The sequence below is a fragment of the Pelodiscus sinensis genome, chromosome 3, assembly GCF_049634645.1.
Source record: "Pelodiscus sinensis isolate JC-2024 chromosome 3, ASM4963464v1, whole genome shotgun sequence".
In the NCBI taxonomy this organism is placed as follows: domain Eukaryota; kingdom Metazoa; phylum Chordata; order Testudines; family Trionychidae; genus Pelodiscus; species Pelodiscus sinensis.
Genome location: NC_134713.1, coordinates 128,112,814 through 128,132,353, shown reverse-complemented (window position 1 = coordinate 128,132,353; position 19,540 = coordinate 128,112,814). Strand labels below are relative to the sequence as shown.

General features: G+C 39.2%; 1 protein-coding gene across 1 annotated transcript in view; it reads right to left on the bottom strand.

Annotated features, from left to right (window-relative positions):
* RYR2 (ryanodine receptor 2) overlaps nt 1–19,540 on the bottom strand; it is a 648,519-nt gene that overhangs the window by 118,995 nt on the left and 509,984 nt on the right. Inside the window, exons 68-74 of the mRNA XM_075924816.1 lie at nt 17,173–17,303; nt 15,777–16,097; nt 14,657–14,897; nt 13,729–13,816; nt 7,624–7,716; nt 4,268–4,438; nt 2,368–2,427 (exon numbers count right to left, since the gene is read on the bottom strand). Of these exons, the coding sequence (XP_075780931.1) occupies nt 2,368–2,427; nt 4,268–4,438; nt 7,624–7,716; nt 13,729–13,816; nt 14,657–14,897; nt 15,777–16,097; nt 17,173–17,303 (1,105 nt within the window). The remainder of the gene's footprint in view (nt 1–2,367; nt 2,428–4,267; nt 4,439–7,623; nt 7,717–13,728; nt 13,817–14,656; nt 14,898–15,776; nt 16,098–17,172; nt 17,304–19,540) is intronic.

Below are 19,540 nucleotides of genomic sequence, written 5' to 3'. Positions count from 1 at the left end.
GTTTTATCTTTGCTATCACCTGTTATATCGGAGGGAGAAGGGCTGGAGTTGTTCAGTATTGATTCATTTTTATTGACTGTCGTGTTTCACCTATTGTGTTTTACAATATATTTCTGTTAAATTTGTAAGTGAGTCTGTGTTTATTGGAATCTGTAAAATCCGCCGGTGATTAGATACGGCAGGTTCCAGGGCGAACCCTCTTCTGAATCAAAGGCATTATACCACCCTTCCAGATCAGGCCCTATATTTAATACATTCTAGTCTGTTAGTGTGCCTTTGCTAACAAAGTGAAGGTATTAGTAAGTGTTATGATCTTACGTCAGAGAAGCAGTAATGAATGCAAACATCTTAACAGGGGCATAAAGAATGCAACTCGGAAGAAATGAATTGGAAATTAAACACAAAAACTACTTGAAATGGCAGACAGAGGTAGAAATAAGCATGAAATGAACACCATTTAGAACTGGGGAAGTAACAGAACGACAGGCTATATGGTATGATAGTATCAGGACAGAAATACCTTTTCTCGTTAAGGAAAAAAACACTGCTCAATTTTATGCATGAAATTAGGCAATAAACACAATAATTTGACATCTGCCTGGTCATTTAACAGCCATTTTGCATGAGATTACTAAAGATCTCCACAGCTCCCTTTTTTCATTGCCTTATTAGAATGCATACTCCTCTTTGCTCTTTAGAGTTAAATAGCTTTTCCATATCTTAAAAGGTCAATAGCTAAGGCACTTTCTGGTATAGAATAAGGTACTGCTCCCTCTGGGGAAATTGGGAATCTCCTGTATCAAGTTATATAAGCTTCATTGTCTAGTCCTAGAGGATCAACAAGATATTGGACCTTAAACATTTTGTTTGTTTTTAAATCATTCTAAGATAGACACCTTAGTGTTGTGAGAATCACAATATTCCCAACATCCATATAATCATACATCATTACACACTTGCATACTAAACTAACTACAACTAACAAAGTAAGAAATATTATAAAGAAGATTTAAGGTAATTTCAAACTCACTTAAATGATCTAGGAGCCTAAATCCTATTTTCAAAAGCATCTTATCAATTTAAGTGCTCAAGTCCATAGGCTTTCAATAAGACAAGCCTCTTACATGACTTTGGTACATAAACTCCTATATTTCACTGATTGTCACTGAGCCAAAATTATTTAAAAAATGAGACTTAGTCTACCAAATCTCTGGGCTCTTGACTTCTTTTCTTAAGTGCCTAAATCACTTTTGAAAGTGGGATTCTGGATCCTAAGCCACTTACAAACTTTTAAAAATTTATTCCAATCACTCCACAAATGTGCCAAATACTCTCTCTCTCTCTCTCTCTCTCTCTGTGCCTAAGTTAATACTATAAACCCTTCAACAGTTTTTATTAGGCCAATAATAACTAGAGTCCAATGTGCTCTTGACACCCTCTATTCCAAGGGCTGCAAAGCAGGGACAGCGTGGTATCATTACAGCAACTCTTTACCAGTCGGAGAACTCCTTTATACTGTGAGTATTCCAAAAGGGCTGGCTCCTCTTTATACCTCGAAGGACATGAAGAGGCCTCAGCATACTGCAGATTCTGGCCCCATTACTGAATGGCAGCTTACAAACAGAGGAGCTTTTTCAATCTTAATTGTTGCATTGCTATTCACTCTGAGCATATCACATCATTCTAAACCAGTGTTTCTTAAACTGTGTTCCGTGGCACGAGGCAGTCGGAGGTGTGCTATGGAGAACAACAGAATTCAAAATGGCCGCCCTTAAAGGGAAAGGCAACCTCCCCCTCCCCCCCAATAACTGTCCTCCTGACCCTTCCTCCCACTTTTTTTTTTTTTGTCAACAAAAAAAAATCCTTGGTGTTCCTCATAAAAAAATTGTTTGTGTTCCTCTGTCTTAAAAAGTTTAAGAAACACTGTTCTACATTCTGTAAATATCGTTTAAGGCAGTGGGGCTTTGGAGGCTGAAGACTGAGCTTATTACTTCCAAAGGAGTCCATAAAAAAAGGGTACACACCTATTGATTTAAGGAGTCAACGTGATGAAATAAGTGATTCACCCTAGAAGGCCCTGCACTATTAAATACCAGATACACACTGTTAATATAAACATATCAGTGGCCAACTAATCTGAATTTCTGGCAAAACATTTGCAAATAGTCTTTTTGAGCAAACCAGACGGATTGCTGGGTGCATAAGAAAGGAGTAACATGTAGGCAACATCTAATAAAGCCAAGAGGCTTGACAGTCTAGAAAAAGGGTATTCCAAATACACATTGACTGGTCTTGAACAACTGAATGGTTCCTATTTGTTTTATGAAAAAAGAAAAAGAGCGTACTTAAATATTGGCTTTAAATTACCTTGCTCTGCAGATGCAGATTGCTGTGGATAATATCCCTAACTTCATCCTCAGTGTCTTTCTGTGAAGGAAAAATACATTGTATCACATACATCATACAGAGTATGCATTTAAATAAAGCAATTACATTGTGTTAAATGGGGATAAACTAGGCTGTGCACATTCTGTGAAGAAATATTCTCTAGGGATTAAGACAGGGGTCAGTACTCAATTGTGCTGCCTGAGGGAGCTGACAGCTACTATGTACCTCAGGTTAACCAACAAACTGTACCCTGGGGATAACTACATCAGCCTATCCAGTGGGCATAAAGTGGGGGTTAAGTATTATTCACATCAAGTACTCAGAATATCCTCAGACGGAAAGCCCTATATAAATGTAAAGTAGTATTTTGATGACATGCTGTTCAAACACTGGGCAAGATTATGACTTCTACTCTTCTCTAATGTAGGCAGTGGCTTACAGGGAGATGCATACATATTGTGCTGGACACAGATACAATAACTGCATGTATTTGGAAAACAAGAGCATAAGGTAGACCCTATATACATCCTCTCTCAGATGTGTGCTCTCTTTGCATCTGTGCAGACCCAACTGTTCATGTCAGTGTGGAGGAAAGAGAGGTTTTGGACCGTCCTTGTCCTTACTCTCTTTAAGGCATCTATCACCACTGTCCACATGGGTCCCCTCCCTCTCTTTATTCTTACCCACCAGTAATGGAAACGCTAGGCTTGTGTCTGGACCTGACACCAAGTGGAACTGAAGTAAGGCTCCTGGGGCCTACCTCTTAAATATCTCAGCATGGCTAAATACATTCTAGCTGTCTAACCCTAGAGAGCCACCATTTATATCTTCAGTTACATTTATATCCATCTGTCATCATTAAGCCCATTACACAGTAAACTGCATTAAAATCGCCATCTTAAATACAGACTGGAAAAAAATCAGTATAATGAATGGTAATGTAGAGAACTCTTTGTTGCCCACTCACCACTAAACAGAGGAGGAAGGTCTTCTCAGAATTGTTTCCTTCTCCCTCATCAAAAACTTGTTATTTTTTAACAGCTGTCTGAAGGTTATGTATGCTTCCATGATATCAAAGTGCAGCAGTTTCGCTAAACTATGATTATACTTGCCAAACAAAACTACTTGACTGTGGAATCATCCCTAGAAGTACCATCTGTACGGCAGTGAAACCTCCAGGCTAATATAAAACTATGTAATCAATAAGGAGTGGTCACAAGTGAAAGTAGTGGTGTATTTGGGAATCAGTCATGTTTCCCAAATATCTAATTAAACAAAGTTTAATATCTATTACTAGCAATCTTTCATGAAAAAAATCAAGTAAGATAACTGTATTATAATTTAACCAAAAAAAGTAGTTTAATCTTTGCCCCTAAAGCATAGTTAGAAAAAAATGCACGTACACAAAGGAAATTATCCAGAAGATGTATTTTCAGCAAATCAAAATAAAATGAAGAGGTGTGCTATTGCTGGGATTATGTCCACAAATCAATATCAAAATAATAATAAAAAAATTAAAGACTGAACAGATTTCAATTCTCTGCATTTAGTTCTAATAAAAAAATCTTACTGTTTTGTCTGCAGGGTTGCAAAAACACTCAGTCTCTCCCCTGCCCCCCAAAAGGTTTGAAAATCTCTCACATGTCTTACCTATCAATTCTGCTAGTTCTTTTAAGCATGATCACTAGGGCCTGAGTCAAACCCCACTGTGATCAATCAAAAGTCTCAATAGGAACAGGGCTCAATTGTTGAGGGTAAAGGGGATTACAGCAGGAAAAAGCATGGCAATCTCACAGGACTCTGTTAGAGGAATAATGTGATGCCATTTTTCCACTGTCCCAGAGCTAAGGGGGGAAAAAAACACATGAGGAGTACCTACCATGCTGAATCTGGTTTTGGCCAGTGCAATTAACTCTTGGTCCCCAGGTGCACAAATATTTAGACCAATAGGTAGCAATCTTTTCAGTGCTGCAACAATGAGAGATGTCTGCACAGAATACCGGTCTCCCTTTCGTTTCATTTTCTTTCTCTCCTGGTCAGAAACAGCTGCCTAGGGCATATAGCAAATAAACCCGCTATTATTAAATATTTACATCTGCACTGACATTTTAATTTATATCTTTCTGCGGTTCTCTAGTTCTGACAATTTCATTACCACCTATCTAGCTCCATTTTCATCAATGGTATTGCTCATTATGCCACACTGCCTTGTGTTTCACCCCAAACCTGTATAAACATGAATACTTTCCACAACATGTCTTTTGATTTGATTACACACACACATTTCTCTTCCTATATATGACTGGATGCTGTTCTTCAAGAGATACACTTAGCAATAGTTCTTTTATGTCTTTCTTCAAGTTCCAGTCTCTGAGTCCTGCCTTCTCTGAGTTTGTTGCTGTTTAACCTCCCTTAGCTTTTGTAGGGGAATCACCATAGTTCTGGCTGAAAAGAGGGTGAAAATAACCAAAGTACTAGATGGAACCATGGGAAACAGAGTATTTGCAGCAGAATTTTCTGAATGGAACACTAAAAATCATAAGCACATTTCTTCAAAAAACACAGCATTGTCTTCTGGACTGAATATTGTATTAATAATCAAGATATTCCAGTGCCAGTACTGCCACCAGTTTACAGTCTGTCTCAATGGACTTATATCAGCATAACGGAGACCAGAATTTGGCCTTCGCTGTTGGTGTGTTTTCAAAATAAATTCATTAACATTCATTTCATGGCTCGAATATGTAAAGTGTTATATAAAATGCTGAGTATTATTTTAATTATAACTCAAAAAGTAGAGCTGTGATTGGCTTTTATTTGATGCAATTTTGCAATGTAGAAAATGACAAAAATATGTGCAATTAGTAGGTCATAGAAGCTGGATTGTTTAGCTGTCTGGAATTTCAAATAATCATATGCATTTCAAAAGACTGCACTCAATAGTATTCTTCTGTTTGAAGAAACAAACAAACATAAAGGAATACATAACAAAGAAGCCAATGAGTGAAAAATAAGCTATTGTATGAAATATTTGGCTATATATGTGAAAAATACAACTTGATTAATTAAATTCAATGTTTACTAGTTGATATGCAGCTTTTTTTTTAAAAAAAAAAGTACCCTTTGAAGTGACACTTATTTTAGTGACTAAAAAGGAAATGGAGAACAAAACATACTGTTTCATCATAATAATGCCTTGTCTGAATCAGGGTGGAAAACAAAGAGCTATGCATCCAGTTTCACGTATTCAGAGTATGCTGTTACATTTAGAAACTTCTGACACTGTGATTAGAATTTGACACAATTTCTGGGATAACTGGTAGACATACACTGTTATAAACTAAACAAAAAAAACCTATAAAATACATGATAAAACTGCAGAGTTATGCTTCACAATTTGGCAATAACAATCTAATATTTCTACCTTATTAATTAAGGGTCATTAACACATACTGAGAATGGGAGAAAAGAAGACAATATACATAAAATATCCTGGAAACAGGAACTGGGTTTTAAAATATATTGACTGTGTTTCAGAGAAGACCTGATTGACCCAAGAAAGTAGATATACATGGAATCATAAGTCTGGAAGGGACAATGAGAGGTCATCTAATTCAGCTACCTGCACTCATAGCAGGACTAAGTATTGTCTAGACCATCTCTGAATGATGTTTGTCTAAATTACTCTAAAAAATCTCCAGTAATAGATTTCACAACCTCCCTAAGCAATTTATTCCAATGCTTAACTACCCTGACAGGAAATTTTTCTTAATGTCCAACCTAAACCTCTCTTGCTGTAATTTAAGTCCATTGCTTCTTGTCCTATTCTCAGAGATTAAGAATAATTCTTCCTCCTCCTTCTTGTAACACTCTTGCTGTGATGTAGAAGTGATAGAGGATACCAAGGTATACATATCAACATTTCTCCACAGAAGACAAGGCATTTGGACATTTTATTGAGTGAGGAGAGAAGATCACTAAGGGGAATAGGAACACAGGACCACACAAATGGCTATATTGGATTAGACTAATGGTGCATTTACGACTGTGTCCTATTTCTAATGCTGGAAAATATTAGAGGCTTGAACAAAAGATACTAGAATCCCAGGAAAGGATAATTATGTAAAAACCTACAGGGAGCAAAGAGGAAGTAAATGAAAAGTTAAGAAAAATTGTTTCTATTTTATAGTCAGATTCTTATGTAGCCCTGCTCACTCTAATATTTTGGTGCCTGGCAGAACTGCATTAAGACATGTGACTAGCATGTCATATATTACTCTCTTTTTGTCTTCCCCATTTTTTTCTCTCTCGGGAATATTATGGGGGAGGGTGTTAAATATTTTGTGTCTACAGTGCTATGCATGTTTATTATTGAGGACCACATCAATGTGGAGAACCTTGCACTTGGACCACAAAGTTGTGATGTTTGTGAAAGTTCATTCCACTAATTTGGACTGGCCCCTGAAACATCTTTATCCCTGCAATGAGAGTTGATTTTCCTGATCCCTCTGTAGTTAGTGATTTGCTTATGCCTTTAAGGATGAGAGATTATATCCTTTATGCTAGGGCCAAAGTGTCTTACTGAGTTCTGCTCAGCACAGGAATCAAGGGTTGGGAAAGGTAAGGTGGCATTATATCATCTTTCTAAATCTCTCTCTCTCTTTTCACCGCCACCAAGTCTGGCTGCTCCAAGCTATAACCAGCTGAAATGCCTGCTCTCTTACCTTAATACTGGTAACTACACATATTTCCTGTAATTATAGTGGGGAATAATTCTAGAAATAGAAACCACATGCACACACTTTACCTATTGTAATAGGCACAACTGCATCCCATCATGCACCAAAAGCCGGATCCTGCATTGTTTGCCTATCTAGAACTCCTGGTAACTTCCATGGGATGTTGGAGTGCAAAACAATTAAGACTTAGGTCCAACACCAGTAAAGAACATGGATGAACTACTGTGATATATACAGCTAGTGATATAATAATCACATGGCCTTTAAGCACCCCTGGTATTTCCATCCTCCCTAGCCAAAAGAAGAAGCAGCACCGGAGTGCATCTTCAGCACTACTAGAAGTTCCATCTAAAATGGATCTTTAAAGTTCACAGGAGCATTGAATTTAAGGGGCTATAAATGTGGAGACCTGCTATTACAACCTACATAATTAAAATGCTAAGAAGAGGGACAGCAAGACAGGATAACAAAATTTAAACTTTTCAGCTTATCGTACCTTCGACATCTTGGATTTGGTGTCACTAATAAGGAAAGACATGTTGTTGATTTCATTCTGTACCACAAAATTCTGCTCTTCCCTTTTGAAATTCTGAAATATTACACAGAAAATGAGTTAAAAGCACTTATTACAAGTGAGAACTCTGTCTGGGCACGTTTTAAATAATAAATATGAGTTCACTGGAATTCTGTAGATTCCACAAAGTTACAGTCTCTACATTTTGAATGGATACTCAAGAATATGCTCAATTCTGGCATTATTTACATCACAAAAAAACTCAGATTTGTATGCACTCTGAACCTAAAGTGGATCTACAGAGACATCCTCTGATATGAAAGAGATGTATTTTTATTTTTGGAAGGGTTTGATGCATTTTTGAAAAGCTATTAGGGAAAAGAGAAATAAGGCAAAGAACCATTAATGATATCAAAAGATACACTTGAAATTTTAGCCCTAGCATGTAGAAAGCTGTTCAGAAACTACTGTTGTACAGAAAAATATGACTGTGTAATGTAACTCAATTTTTATAAATGAAGCGAGTATTTGTATATCTGAAGTGAGTTTTAATGTTAATACTTTTCTCTAGCAACTACAGGAATATTATTTCCAACATAATATGAACATTTACATCTGATGAGCAAACAGTAGTATTTCAATAACCTGATCCATTGAATTTGCCCCTTTTCACATTTGCAAATAAGAATGTAATTACCAGTTTCTTGAATTGACAAAAGCTGTTTTTTTGGTGATTTTTAATGCGTTTTTCATTGTGAACAAAGAGCCCATTATGGATATTTGAAATTCAAGCTGTGTTAGCAATTGATGATGAGTCATATAAACCATACGACTTTAATTCTGGCTGAACTAGTGTAACTTTGGAAGAAGGTTTAAGGAAGCCACTTTTTCTTGTAATCTCCTGTACAGGTATTAGTTGATAGAGAGGCAGCAGATAAACAGGATTAAGGAATTTTAGAAAACTGAACACTTTCTATTATTGCCAATAAGACATCCTACCTAAAAGAAGTTGGATTATTAGTAAAATATATAACCTGAGTGCAGAAATGTAAAGGTAGCCATCCTGCAGCAAAAAAACTTCAGGACCAGACTTCAGAGAGAAACTGCTGAGCTGAAGTTCATCGGCAAATTTGACACCATCAGCTCAGGATTAAACAAAGACTGTGAATGGCTAGCCAATTAAAAAAGAAACCTCTATGGCTAAAATGGCCATCGGAACTTTCTTGGGCAAGAGAGTGTCCACACTGCCATAGATGCTCTTGTGCAAAAGCACAGCTCGCACATGGCAGTGTGAACGTGCTCTTGCGCAAGACTTCATGCACAAGAACTCTTGTGCAAGAAACCGCCAGTGTAGACATAGGCTAAGAGTTTCCCCCCCATAAGCAAAATGAATTTTGTGTTTTGCACCAGTACTGAGTTCATGTGGCTTCTTTGGATGTGCCACTGTGGCACCCAAGTTATTAATAAATATTTTTAAACCTTTACCTTTTCTCTCTGCTACCATGTCTCCTTCCCTTGTTCCATCAGCTCCCCTGGTGCCTGCTGCCCCCCAACTCCTCACTCTCCTCTGCTGTCCTGACTTCTGTCCTTCTCACTGCCCTCAGCTCACCTGAGACCTGGCCCCCTCCACCAGCCCTTCTCTCCCCCTTGTGCCCACTCCTCCAGTAGCCCTACTCTGATCATGTGAGCTACCCCTCTTCATCCCCTCTCCTAACACCTCCCTCTACACACCTGCCCTGCCTCTCTCCTCTGGTGGTGGTCCCTCAACTGCAGGTGTCTGCCGTTCTGCCTTACCCCCAGAATTCCCTGGCACCTGCACCTTCTCTTACTCCTGCACTCTCCTGATGCCTTCCCCTTCCCTCACTGCTCCCGCGCCCTTTGCCCTCTTTTTCCCTGATGCCCACCCCTTCACCATCCTCTGCCCCCGTTTCCCTCATGCCCCTGTTCCCTTACACATGACTTGCTCCATCCCGGCCTTCCCTATGCCCACCCCTTCTTTCAAGCCTTCTCCCAGCACCTCCTCCTCCAGCCCTCAAAGCCCTTACCCTTTCCCCTTCCAGCAACACCTTGTCCCCCTCCCACTGACACCTCCCCTCCTGCCTTTTTCCTCATTGTCTGCACTTGGCCCCCTGGCATTTGTCTCTCCTCTACCCTGTCCCTTTGGTGCCTTCCCCTTTCTTTCCCCTCTCCCTTCCTCCTCCGCACAAGCCCCTTCCTCTCCCAGCCCTTCCCCTAGTTTTCTCCCAGTAGTTTTTAAATCCCGGGCAGTGACGTTACGTCACGCCCGGGTGTCTTCCTGTCCATCGGTTTGAGCAGGCTGCTCATGGCAGCAGCAGCCGGCAAGGGGGAGCTCAACAGAGGTTGTGCACAGCAGGGACGGGACGGGGCTGGGACCGAGGGAGAGATGCTTTGGGACCGGGGTGGGAGGACGCACGAGGGGGGGTCCCTCCAGCTCCAAATATTGGTGGAGCCTAGGCACCACGAGCCCATACAACTCACCACCCATGGGCACAAGCCTGAGATATGTGACGCCTAGGTTCAAGTCCCTTCCGTTCCTGATTCAGAACACACACGTTCGTAAAAACTCTGTTTCTTTCTTACAAATTGGCATTTTCCAACAAAAATGTTTACACTGAAAATTTTCCAACCAATTCTAGTAATTACTCAGATCTTGAATTCAAATATTAGAAAGTGTCCATATTAAAAATAATCATGTAGTCTTGATTAGGTGGTCTAAAATACTACAACAAAATGACATACCTTTTCTTAGCTATTTTTATTTTATATCAAATATTGTAGTTGAAAATAAAAAGTTTACAAAATATGTTCTTCAGTTTTCAGACCTTAAATGATTTTCCACATAATAAAATAACAAGCTAACCTAGCTAAACTTCGATGCAAACCTCCAAGGCATAAAATCAATTACTGATGGCAATGACTTTGCTATACTCCACTGCTTACCTGCAGGCAAACAAATTTTCTAAACTCTATCAAAACTCTTTACATTTGAAAACTCTGACAGGTTACAATAAAGCGTAAACTTACCCAGTGTCAATTTCAAATATGAATTATATTAGATAGATGATTGTTTCCTCACATTTACATAGTGAAATGGAATAAAATGCAAAGAGCATCACAATTAGATTAAAAATAATTGCCTAGATATTATCACGCTGGTAAATCTGTCTTAGGTTTTTCTACAGAAAGCATCATTAAGTATCACAATCTACAATTCTGATCAAGCAAAGCACTCAAATGAGTCTGTAAGTTTAATCATGCTTATACTGCTTTTTACTCTTGCACACTTAGGATATGTCTACACTGCAGAGTTTTTGTGCAAAAATGGCTGCTTTTGTGCAAAAACTCACGGCGCATCCACACTACAAGCATGTTTTTGCACAAAAAAAAGTATAGTAGATTGTCAGAAGACAGGGCTTTCTGCGCAAGAGTTATTCCTCTTTCTACAAGGAATAAGCCTTTTTGCGCAAGAGCTCTTGCTCTTGTGTGGACGGACATCAGGGGCTTCTTGCGCAATAAACCCCTATCGGAAAAAGCACAGGTTCTCTGATAGCCATTCTGTGAATGGCCATCAAAGCTTTCTTGCACAAGAGTGTCCAGGGCAGTGTGGAAACTCTCTTGCACAAAAGCACATCTCTTGCACAAAAGCACATGGAAGTGTGGACGTGCTCTTGCACAAAAACTTTTTGTGGACGATCTTTTCTGCAAAAAGTTCTTGCGCAAGAAGCCTGCAGTATAGCCATAGTGAGCTGCATTCTTTTCTGAGTCACATATCATCACTGAAGTTCATAGCTTAATTCTTAATGTGCTGTCTTTGTTGCTTGTGTATAAGCTAAGGGGGAAGAAAAGCAGGCTGAGTGTTTCAAGAATGGCATTAAGAGGAATGCTCCTAACTTGCAGTTTAGCAAATCTCAGTTGGAAGTCCCCAAGGGTATGTTTCTGCTTCAGTTAGACAGCCATGAAGAGCGTGTGCCAGCTGACTTAGATTCACACAGCTTGGGCTGCAGGGCTGTTTAATTGCAGTGTAGATGTTCCTGCTCCAACTGCAGACTGAGCTCTGGGACTCCTTCCTCTAGCTTGAGCCCAAACACCTACACAGCAATTAAACAACCCCACAACCTGAACCCTGCAAGCCCAGCTCAGCTAGTATGGGCCAGCCACATATGTTTAGCTGCTGTGCGAACATACTCAAGAGACTAATGTGGAATGCCAGGATGTCTTTTACAGTTACTCTGCAGAGTATAACCTTAATGTAAAATATACAGGCTACGTCTACACTGGCCCCTTCTTCGGAAGGGGCATGCTAATTTTGAACTTGGGAATAGGGAAATCCGCGGGGGATTTAAATATCCCCCGTGGGATTTAAATAAACATGGCCGCCGCTTTTTTTCTGGCTTGGGGAAAAGCCGGAAAAAAGCGTCTAGACTGGCGCGATCCTCCGGAATAAAGCCCTTTTCCGGAGGATCTCTTATTCCTACTTCCGAAGAAGGGGCCAGTGTAGACGTAGCCACAGAGTTTGTCTGCTCTGTGCATAGACCTCCCATTGACTTCAATGAGATGCTTTCTCCTGGAGAGCAACTACTAAAATGGCAAAGTAAGTGAAAAACACTTTCCTTTCAATTCTGTTAAAGAAACAGCAATTTGCAATGTAGCATTAAGTCACTGGAAATAAAGTTACACACACTCTTTTCAAAGAACTTCTAGATTTCAAGACTGACAGTCTCATGGAGGACTCTTATTACAAACATATCATAATCATGCTTATACAGGCAGTCCCCGGGTTACGTACAAGTTAGGGACTATAGGTTTGTTCTTAAGTTGAATTTGTATGTAAGTCGGAACTGGTACATATTGTAGGGGAAACTCTAGCCAAACATTTCTCCAGAGCTCAGTTTTATTCTCCCACACCTCACTTCCCTCAGTCCTGCAGACCAGGGAGACGTGGAGTGGCTTTTCTTGCCGCGGAGGACGCGGATGGTGGGACCGCGGCGCATCTCGGCGGTCTGCTGGGGCAGGGGCGCAGCTAGTGTGGGGTTGCCTCACCCCGTTTGTAAGTAGGGATCCGATGTAAGTCGGATCCATGTAACCCGGGGACTGCCTGTAGTTTGAAAGAGCCTGTTTACCCAGCTGTGATCAGCAGCTTTTACAATTCTGTGGCGAGTTATATCAATTTAAACAAATTGATTAGCTACACATTCAGAGCAGGGAGTATAGGAGGAAACAATTAAAAATATACAGTTAGTGGCAAGAACTCAGTAATGGCAACAGTTCAGGAACTTTATGAAAGAAACGTGAGTTCTTGTGAAGAAATATGTATAAGTAATAGAACTACAAGACAGCTCTGTTTTTCTTCAAATTCACAGAACTCCACAAGTGGTAGGAAATTAACATTCATAAACACCTTCCTGACCACAAACTCGATCATTACTACTAGCAGCAAACTGGAGACCCAAATTAGGACTACTTGTAGGCCTCACGACTCTCAAGGGATGACATGTTTAGCATCTTCCAAGAAAAAGAGGTTAGCAAACTCCCCATGATGAAGCACTCTCATGTGATTAATGGGGAGATGTTAAAGACAGCCTCAACAGAGAAGGTATGATCCATTCTCACAGCCAGAAAAAAAAGTATCAATGCTAATTTATAAGCAAGGAGGATAAACTACTTGAATCTACTATGGAACACTGCAAAAAGAAACCTCAAGTTAGGTCGTTAAAGGGACTTTACACCCTCATTCTAGAAATTATTACAAATTATCCTATGATGGTTCCCCATAAACTTTTTTGCTTGAATGACGCATCCTGATATGTGATCTAATAGAATGGATTTACTGTTTGGCTATTGCATCAGGAGAGCAATATTGCATTGCACTATATCTATCCTTTTTGTATCGTATTGTTAATGAAAACAGAATACTGTTAACAAAAAAAAGAAAAAGGAAATTTACCTGGGCAGGAGACAATGCACCAAATGTCCCTCCTTCTCAAGGGATAGACATTGCTTATAATTAAATATCTGATCCATTTCTCAAGGAAACCACATTAAAACAAACTATAAGAATTCACTTACGTGGGATTTTGACCAGTAAACGAATACCTCGGCCACCATGCGGAACAGTTCCTCTGCTTCCGGGTTGGGCTCTTTCAGCCATTTTGCCCTGAAATTACACAACAAGAAGGAAAAAAAAAATCTTGCTGACAATCCTTTCTGGTTTGGATAATGCAATTTTAATATTTCACTTTGAAATCCAATTTTTGGCATGACATCACCAGGAAAAAAAGCAGAATGATGCGTGTGTGTTTTCATTTATGTTAGAATGGCCTTTTGATGCCCTACTTCAGGATCTGGATATTGTTTTCCAATAATGCTAGGTAAAATGCAAGAGAAAATTATATTTTGTGATTTTTTTCCAAAATACTCCCATAAAATTGCAATAAGTCTGCACAGGCAATTTCACTTTAAAATGAGTTGTGTGAAAAAAGGTTATTTAAATTCTGTTCAGAACATAATCAAGACACAAGGGCTATGTCTACACTGGCAGCTTCTTGCACAAGAACATCTTGTGCAAGAAGTCTTGCGCAAGAAAACATCCACACTGCCATGTGCACGCCGTGCTTTTGTGCAAGAGCTGCCATTGCAGTGTGGGCGCTCTCTTGCGCAAGAAAGCTCTGATGGCCATTTTAGCCATAGGGCTCTCTTGCACAAGAAATCCCTGCCGAGCGTCCACACTGCCCTCTTGTGCAAGAGCTCCTGTGCAAGAGGGCTTACACCTGTTAAAAAAGAGCATAATTCTTGTGCAAGGAGCCCTCTCTTACCACGCCGTACTGAAAATTTCCTTGCGCAAGCGTGGGCGGGCAGTGTGGACGCTCTGCAGATTCTTGCGCAAGAACGGCCGTACTTGCGCAAAAAGCTGTGGGTATGGACATAGCCAAGATGAAGTATCAAGAAATTAAACTAGATTTTGAAATGATTCACCAAATTGTTCCTTTCCACATACCTGTTATAGTCCACAAATCTAATCAATAAAGGATAGAAGGCATAGAGGTCCCGTGCCAAAGTGGTAAACTCATCTAGGATAAGTAGTTCAGCCTCAGACATGTCACCTCTGCCTTCTGCTCTTAGATGGTCTTCTTCTGATACAACCATTGCTGTTTTTTTCTTCAGCTTATCCATCAGTGGCAGGAAGTGGGTCTTCAAGAGCTGAGGCTTCACTTTGCTTATGATAGGCTGGGAAAACACTAATTAAGGCATATCAATATTATAATAAACACCTGACCACAAAGTGTAATACAAAACCTGTCCCTTTTCTCTCCTGTATTTTATTTTAAAGAAATCAGTTGAAATCCTGGTTCCATTTAAAATCACTGGGAGCTCTTCACTGACTTCAGAGGGGCCAAGATTTCATCCCAAATTCATTGTATTACTTTGAAAACAGGGATTCAAACTAGGTAATACCACACGAAACATTTAATATCATGAAACTTGTGTTCTATATACTCTAGCATTTTGCATCCAAAAAAGGAAGTTTCACAAGTGACCTAAATGTTGTATTGCAATGTAAATGGGGAACAAATCATTCTTGAGCCTAGCTCTTCTTTTACATAACATATTTTTTGGCTTTGGATGCAAGGAGGAAGTACTGGAAATCTCATTTGGGAGCTTGCATTAGTAATTTACAGACCCATTTTGCCTTTGCACAAGCCTGGATAAGCGATGAATACCTAGGTGAACTTTTGGGATCGCTCAAACTAAACAAGCCTCTGAAAATGTTGGAGAGGCATCCATCATTCAGCCACTTAAAGTATCCTGGGGCACATTTTCTGTGAATCCATTCATCAAAAAGATAATCCTGAGGAAGTGTTTATCCAGTGTTTGTTTAGGTAACAATACATATCATATAGAGTGTAAATAGTTTGGGACAGGAACCATGTTCGCCTATGTTGTTTTTCAGTTATTATCAAAATGGGGCTCCAGGCATGGAGTGGCTGTAAAACATGGACTGGATAATCTTCCAAATTCAAGAGGGGTGAATATTGAGTAAAGCCATTGACGTCAATGTGAACTGATGGAAGTGAGAGAAGAATCAGACTCAGAGTATTCATTTCTTCAAATCTTACCTGCTAATCTCTTCATCCAGGCTCCCTCATCAATACCCAGGTTGTTATAGATGATTTTCAGTATGTTGCCCAACAGAGTGTTCATGTGCTCTGAGGTCAAAGCCGTGCAGCACATTTCAGCCTTGTCAGGGTTGTTTTCTGGCCCATGTTCCCACCAGTGTGACATGTAGCTACACAGCATAGGTAGTACCACTTCCATTACATGTGGCATTTGTGTATAACGAATACCAGACTCTGCCAATTCCACAATTTCTTCCATTAACTTCTCCAGGGAAGGAATTTTTGGACAAACCTCTTCTACACTGATTGGCAAATTAAGAGCTAGGAAATAATAAAAATGAGATGTGTCACAAAGAGAAAACACATATAAAACCTTTATATCCAAATGTTTTTCCATTCTACTTTTATTTTTTCCTCATTTGCAACATGTCCATCTGGCTGAAAAAGATTTAGTCAAAAAGAGAAAGAGTGTTTTTTATGGAACAGAGTAGAGATTTAAACATCAGCCTCAATACCATAGCATACTGCTTTTCATTTCTGCAATATTTTTGGTGTGTATCATATTCAGAATGAGAAATAACAAAATAAAGTTACATCCTACCACTATGAAACACAGCTTTCTAGTTTTTGAATTTCACACATTGCAATTTAAAATAAGACAAGTTAATCAATAGGACTTCTAAAATATCTCCTATAGGGAAAGCCTTAATGCCCCGGGTGTATTTTAATAAAATTGGCTGCTGAAGGGGTTATTTTTACAGAATGGAACTTATGTGAAGTCTCTAAATGTACCAATGTTGAATTACTTTGATTTGCCTTTGTTGTAGTATTTCCCACACTTAAAATAAAGCAAACAATTTATGTCACACTATGAATTTGTCAAGGGCATACAAGGTTGCAAAATATTCAGTCCTAATTAACAATCCAGGTAAGTTCCAGAGATAGAGCTAAAAATTGAGACTGAAAATTAGAGATATAAACCTTTTTATTACATCGCAGTGGGCAGTATTACAATCTCTACTTGTTTTTGCCATACAAAATAAACCTTATACAAAGCTTCTTATTATATAAAATACAAATAGCTTCTGAAATTACAAATTCCTTCCATTTTGCAATGTATAAACAGGGTCTAAATGAGACGGAACTACTTTGGCAAGTTAATTCCAAAGAAATAAGAACAATATCTTTAGTTGCAACACTGGGCAGCTCAAAAAGGAATGAAAAACGTTGAGTTTTGCACGATGTAACCTACCATTCCAGAAAATGAATATAAACATATCAATAAATGAATTGGAATAGAAAATGAATGTAAGCATGCAGTGAGTAAATAACCACAACTGTCTTGAATTGTGAAATTCAGATATTAAAAAGCCTGCATGGAAGTTTCGGAAGGTACCTGCTCTGTCTCTTGCAGACTTGGTGTTGTAGACAGAGTAGGTGTTATGTTTGTTCAGATAAGTTTCCAAAAAGGCCACAGGGAAGGCACCAGCAAAAGCAGCCAGACATTCTCCTAAAGATGAGCGCTGCCTGTGAATTCACAAATGCTCATTGTTATATATATACATATATCTTTTCTGACTAACTATATTCAGGGTTAGTTTAATATCATCCTTACTGTTATTATAAACTATAATCTTCTCAAAGAGAGATTCTGAGGCACGATTATAACTACTTACACAGTAACAGAACAATCCAGTTAACAGAGATCAGAGTACAGCAACCTTCTGGCACTAATACAAATAAAATATTATATATAAAATGTCAAAGGTGGGCCTACTTACTTGCCGATAGCTAACAATGAGCATACAAGAAAAACACAGCAGTAGCATACTAGCACTAATAGTAGTAATCCTATTATTTTCCTCTGAATTTCTGATAATACTGACTAAAACCAGTCTCTCCAACTGGGAGAAAGCTATTGAATCGACTGATGAATCAAGAGGCCAAATGTTACCATCATTATATCTATAACTGGATGGCATTTCTCTTTTTATGAGTTACAGTGATAACCATCTCCTGAATTTGCCCAAAAATCAAAGTCTGACATAGAGAGGAAATTTTATTACTGAATTATTGAGATACACCCCCAAGTTTTAACCATACTAAAGCTTTTGCTCTGTTTTCCCACCCCAGTCTGATTCCTGATATAAAGGAAAATGTTTTACTATGCTATCTGAGACATGCCTCCCCTCAACTTTGGAACCTCAAGCTCTTCTATGTGGCTTGTCTCAGTGACAGGAAAAAATAATTCCATCATAAGGAGACAAAGAAACATCTTAAAACCAAAAGACAGTGCCCTATAAAAATGTAGAGAGTATGTTGTTGTGGGAAAATTGATAGTTAACATTGAAAAAAAAATCTTCATGGCTATCAGTTTTCCTATGTAGGGAATACATAAAGCGACACATTAGACCCTACAGGCAAGTAAATGTTATTGTAGAACATAACTGCCAAAACACAATTCAAGTTTATGGGCAACTCTACATACTGATGGCTTAATATCAAGAGCCATTTCTAATTACTTTTTGGACTGCATCATACACTAGGAGATCAGACAAACCGGTGAAGTTGGAGGCACTTGGAGAAAGTCACAGAAATTCAGCAGTTTGATCAAAATCCTGCCTTCCTCCAGGAGAAAGGAGGAGCCTGGAGTTTCTGTTGTAACAGACTGACATTGAATTCTCATCCATAATAATAAAAAAAAAAACAACAGGAACTTCAGCTTTTGACTCCATCATATCTAACTCCACTCTCATAACTATTCTCCCCCTCACCCCTGATTTCTGTCTCTGTATGTATTAGTGATTGTGAACTTTAAGGCTGTGTCTACATAGGCACCCTTTTCCAGAAAAGGGATGCTAATGAGACCAGTCGGAATTGCAAATGCCACAGGGGATTTAAATATCCCCCGCGGCATTTGCATGAACATGGCTGCCACTTTTTTCCATCTCGGGGTTTTGCCGGAGAAAAGCGCCAGTCTAGACGGGATCTTGAAAGTAGGAATAAGGGATTTTCCAGAAAAGGCTTTATTTTCCGCAAGATCCCGTCTAGACTGGCGCTTTTCTCCGGCAAAACCCTGAGCCGGAAAAAAGCGGCAGCCATGTTCATGCAAATGCCGTGGGGGATTTTTAAATCCCCCGCGGCATTTGCAATTCCGAAGTGTCTCATTAGCATCCCTTTTCTGGAAAAGGGTGCCAATGTAGACACAGCCTAAGTGTATGTCTACACAGCAGTGTTATTTTGGAATAACTGACATTATTCCAAAATAACATAGTCCGTGTCTACACTACATGCAGTCAAGTATCAGAGGGGTACCGTGTTAGTCTGAATCTGCAAAAGTGGCGAGGAGTCCTGTGGCACCTTACAGACTAACTGAAGTGTTGGAGCATAAGCTTTCGTGGGCAAAGACCCACTTCGTCAGATGCATGCATTATGTCAAAATAACTTCTTGTAGTGTAGACGTGGACTAAGTTATTTCAGAATAACATCAGCTACTGCTATGTAGATGTGTTCTTACTGATGGTACTTTTTCTTGATCTAAATCCATGCTGGTTCTCTGAAAATGCTTCTTCCAAGTACTTTTTTGGTCTGCTCGCCACTTTTACACTACATGCAGTTATTTTGACATAATGTAAAAATAATGACGAGCTGGAGGACTTCTTTCTCTGACTCCTGTAACCCTTATTTTACGAGGAGAAATGGAAGTCAAAGGAAGAGTGCTGTCTCTCAGACTTCCTGCTGTGTAGAGATTGCCAAAAGCCGAA